The sequence below is a fragment of the Echinops telfairi genome, unplaced genomic scaffold, assembly GCF_000313985.2.
Source record: "Echinops telfairi isolate 266 unplaced genomic scaffold, ASM31398v2 ScPeMD7_7457;HRSCAF=8495, whole genome shotgun sequence".
NCBI lineage: Eukaryota > Metazoa > Chordata > Mammalia > Afrosoricida > Tenrecidae > Echinops > Echinops telfairi.
Window position 1 is genome coordinate 43,483,149 of NW_022111357.1, and position 3,987 is coordinate 43,487,135.

General features: G+C 63.5%; 1 protein-coding gene across 1 annotated transcript in view; it reads right to left on the minus strand.

The window, feature by feature from the left end:
• The window catches only part of GABRD (gamma-aminobutyric acid type A receptor subunit delta), a 6,634-nt gene extending 3,043 nt beyond the window's left edge, over positions 1-3,591 (minus strand). The window contains exons 1-7 of the mRNA XM_004705215.2: positions 3,481-3,591; positions 3,108-3,175; positions 2,783-3,003; positions 1,980-2,062; positions 1,499-1,636; positions 530-685; positions 77-288 (exon numbers count right to left, since the gene is read on the minus strand). Of these exons, the coding sequence (XP_004705272.1) occupies positions 77-288; positions 530-685; positions 1,499-1,636; positions 1,980-2,062; positions 2,783-3,003; positions 3,108-3,175; positions 3,481-3,589 (987 nt within the window). The 5' untranslated portion in view covers positions 3,590-3,591. The remainder of the gene's footprint in view (positions 1-76; positions 289-529; positions 686-1,498; positions 1,637-1,979; positions 2,063-2,782; positions 3,004-3,107; positions 3,176-3,480) is intronic.
• Between the last annotated feature and the right edge of the window lie 396 nt (positions 3,592-3,987).

A 3,987-nucleotide genomic window follows, 5' to 3' on the forward strand; every position in this document is an offset into this window, starting at 1 on the left:
CCCACCAGGTGGGCCAGAGAAGGTTCTGTCCTCAGCCATGATGACCACAAGCGAGGGCAGCCCGGCCTGGCCTCACCTCTGCCCTCTGCTCTTTGACTTTGACCTTGGCCTTCTGCTTCTTCCGGTAGTCGGCGTTGAAGTGGGCAAAGGCGTACTCCACCAGCGCGGCGAACACAAACACGTAGCAGATCCAGAAGTACACGTCCAGGGCTTTGATGGCGGAGGCCCGCGGCAGGGAGGAGCGTGCACTGACCATCAGCGTGGTCATCGTCAGCACTGTGGTGATACCTGCACAGGGCCTGGCCCTTCAGTGGACGCCCTTGCCTTCCTCTCTCCCCTGCAGGGTGGGCCGCAGCCCGCCAAGGGATGGCAGGAGAGGTAGCTCCCAGCCTCCGATGGCAAGCTTTGCTCCTGGTTTCCACCCCTACCCACTTGTTCTCCCCCTCCCTCAGCACCCTGTCCCTCGCCCTCAGCACTCTTTTCTCCCAGCCCCAGAGCTCTGTCCCCCCACCTTCCTGAGACCCTGTACCTAGAGACACCCTGGCGGGCACTGCAGCCTGGCTGATCCAGAAGGAGACCCAGGACATGGCGACCAGCAGGACAGAGGGCATGTACGACTGGATGATGTAGACGCCCCGGTTCCTCCGCAGGTGGAAGCGTAGGCTGAGCCTCGGGAACTGCCCAGCTGGCGGTCGGGCAGGGGCTAGTCAGGATTAGCATGTATCTGCCCCCCAGTTGGGCTTGCTGCCTTCCCCAATCAGGACCAGGGACCTGACCAGTCCCCCAGCCCCCGTTGGAGGAAGGTCTGATGTTCCCCCCACTGCTCGGATCTGACACCTGCCCGCTCCCACCCCCCATCAGGACCTGGAACCTGCCCTGCCCCCTTCTCAGCACCAGCACCTCTTCTTCCCTCTGCACCACATGCCCCAGGAATGGGGCGGGGCACTGGGACCCACTTGGAGTCTACCTTCCCCCTCCCCTACTCAGCCTGATGGGTCAGGTGACCCCTTGCCTTGGCCTTGCCCCAGGCCCCGCAGTGAGCGGGACACAAGACAATTGCAGGGTTTCAGTCTCCAGGGTGCAGGCCTGGCCTGGGAGCCCCGGCAGAGGAAGTCCTGCTACTTCTCCTTTATCTGCGCCCACGCCCACAACCACAGGAGTGCCACAGAGTCAAACCCCGAGGACAGAGCTGGGGCTGGACTCGGCCGCTTTGAAACAGAGCCAGCGGGAAAGAGGGGTCAGCCAGGAAACCAGGCAGGCTTAACTCCTGAGCCCTCTAGGCGCCCCCCCCCCGAGCCCAGGGTATAGCTAACACTGGGGGAACAGCAGGGACCCAGGAGTATGGCAGTGACAACTGGATCCCTCCCACGCCCCCAAGCTCCCTCCCACGCCCCCAAGGATCCCTCCCACGCCCCCAAGGATCCCTCCCACGCCTCCGAGGCCTCTCCCAAGCTCCTCCTCTGTGCACAGCCCGACAGCCGCACCCTCGGGGCCTCACCGGACTTGAAGTTCATCATCTCCGTGGTGAAGCGGAAGCTGGTGATGGTGAACTGGGCCAGCTGGAGCTTGTCCAGCCCGTGGATCTGCTCCTGGTTCTCCGACCAGTAGTAGACAATATCCTCAGAGGAGTAGCCGTCTGTGGGACAGCCCACAGGTGGGTAGCAGGCAGAGGACCACACCCCCGGGCCCTGGACAGCAGTGCTGGTGAGAGTGGGGAGGGTCCCATGGCCCGGTGACCTCCCCAGGGGCTGCCACACCTGGTCCCACCGCAACAGCAACACTGACCCCGACCAGATCTGGGATCCATACCCTATGCCCACAGTTCCTGAGCCGGACGGGCCTTACACAGATGCTTAACCAGACAGCTAGCTGCCCACACAGCCTGGCCACCACGTGAGCCCCAACCCCCGTGCCAGTCATGGGCTCCCAGCTTGGCCCCCTCAGACAGAGCCCCAACTGCTGGGCCGGGCTGGACTCACAGCTCTCCAGGTCCAGCATGCACTCCTGCTCGTCCATGGGGTACTTGGTCAGGTCCATGTCACAGGCCACTGTGGAGGTGATCCTGTCCAGATGAGGGGGATGGCTGACTACAGCAACCCCATCACTGCCCCAAGAGGCTTGGCACCCTGCTCTAACCCTAAGGGGTTGCCAGGGCTCTGAGATGCCCGCTGCTGGCCCCCAAGGGAACCCCAATGAACATCCGGGAGCCTGTCTTGGGGGCCTGGTTATCAGGAGCACTCGCCCTGCCCCCAGGCCTGTCCCTGCAGGCTCTCCTACCGAATGACAGCTGAGGGGCAGGTCCAGTGCTGCCCCCCCCCATGCCACCTCCCTGCCCTCTTTCCCAAGGAGGCAGACATCTGGGTCTGTAGGAAAGCAGCTGCTGTGTTCATGCTGGCTGTGGACTACGAGTGAAAAGGCCCTGAAGGCCGAGTGGCCACGTCTGCCACCCTGCAGCTGGCAGCCTCAGGTACCAACATTCCCGGGGGTGTATGCTGTGCCCCCCACCCCTGCTACCTGCAGCCGCATCTGGGCTTTCCTCAGTCAGGGCCACAGGTGTGTGTGTGTGTGGGGGGGTGTCCCCAGGCTCACAGGATGCTGTACAAGACCACCCCAGCAGGCAGTGGGGGCACTGGGGCTCACTGGGGGTGTGGTACAGGGTTGCCCCTGAGGGTGAGGTAAAAGAGTGTCCTGGGGGTGAGGTACAGACTTGTCTCTGGAGATGGGGTACAGGGTTGTCCCCAGGGTGGGGTAGAGGCATGTCCCTGGGGCCAGGCCGCCTCACCGCGTGCTGTACAGGATCACCCCGTCAGGCTGCAGCCGGATGAGCTTGTTCTCCACAGTGACGTCATGGAACCACGCAGACTTGGCGTTGACGATGAAGGTGTCCGGGAGCCAGAGCCGGTCCACGAAGCGGCTGTCGAGGCCCAGCGTCTCATTGGTGTGGCTGTAGGAGAGCCTGTTGTCCCGCCAGCTCTGGTGCAGGAACACGGTCATGGTGTACTCCTGCGGGGAGCAGGGTGACCAAGGGGCGGGAGAGGCGTGGTCAGCTCCCGGCTCACCCACAGAGCCCACAGCGGGGAGAGGGGAGCAGTGGGAGCGGCACGCACCATGTTCACCTCTGAGATGTGGTCGATGCTGGCCACCTCGAGGGCAAGCGCCACATTCACGGGGGGCCCTAAGAGGAGGAGGAGAAGCAGCAGGGCCTGAGTGGGCTGGACCAGACGGAACTGGGCACCCCACCTTAGGAGCCAGGCCAGGCTATACTCCCAGAGCCCAGGGAGGCAGGCAGTTGGCACAGGGTGAGCCACACACAATCCTGGGGGCAGGGGCGGGGGAGGATACAATTTCCTGGCTGCCTCCCCAGGCCGAGGGCTGACACTACCCGCCAGCCAGCCTGACATCCTGCAGCGGTCACTTCTGCTCCCATTCCAGAGCCCACAGGGTGCAGGCCTGCAGCCAGACGCCACCCACTTGACTCACCCCCGATGCCTGGCCGGAAGTTCCGGGCGTAACCCTCCATCAGCCCATCCAGGTTGGGAAGCCAGGAGATCTGCAGGCTGGAGCCGACATAGTCACCGATGTCATTCATGGCTCTGGGGGACACAAGTAAACAGGGTGCTGGGAGCCTTCCTGAGGACAGTAGGGGTGGGCGAGCCAAGGCGCAGCCCAAGATCGGGGCCCCGGGCTCCATCCACCATCTCTGCTCAGCGACCAGGGCCTCCACCCAAAGTGGCACAGAGGCCACGGGACAGCTAGCCTCCTGTGGCTCCCTTGGAAGGTTTCTTCTGCAGGGAAGGACCGTGCAAAGAGGTGTTGATGGACCAAGCGGCGCAAAAAGAGGAGGAGGGGAGGGTGTGGCCAAGGAAAGCCACCGTGGTGAGAGCCAGCCAAGGGTTGAGATGGGGTACAGGTGGCTCCTGCCTTTGACCTGTTCCCGGAGAAGAATTGCCACCTTTGCCCTATAGAGCTGGAGAATAGGGAAAGGAC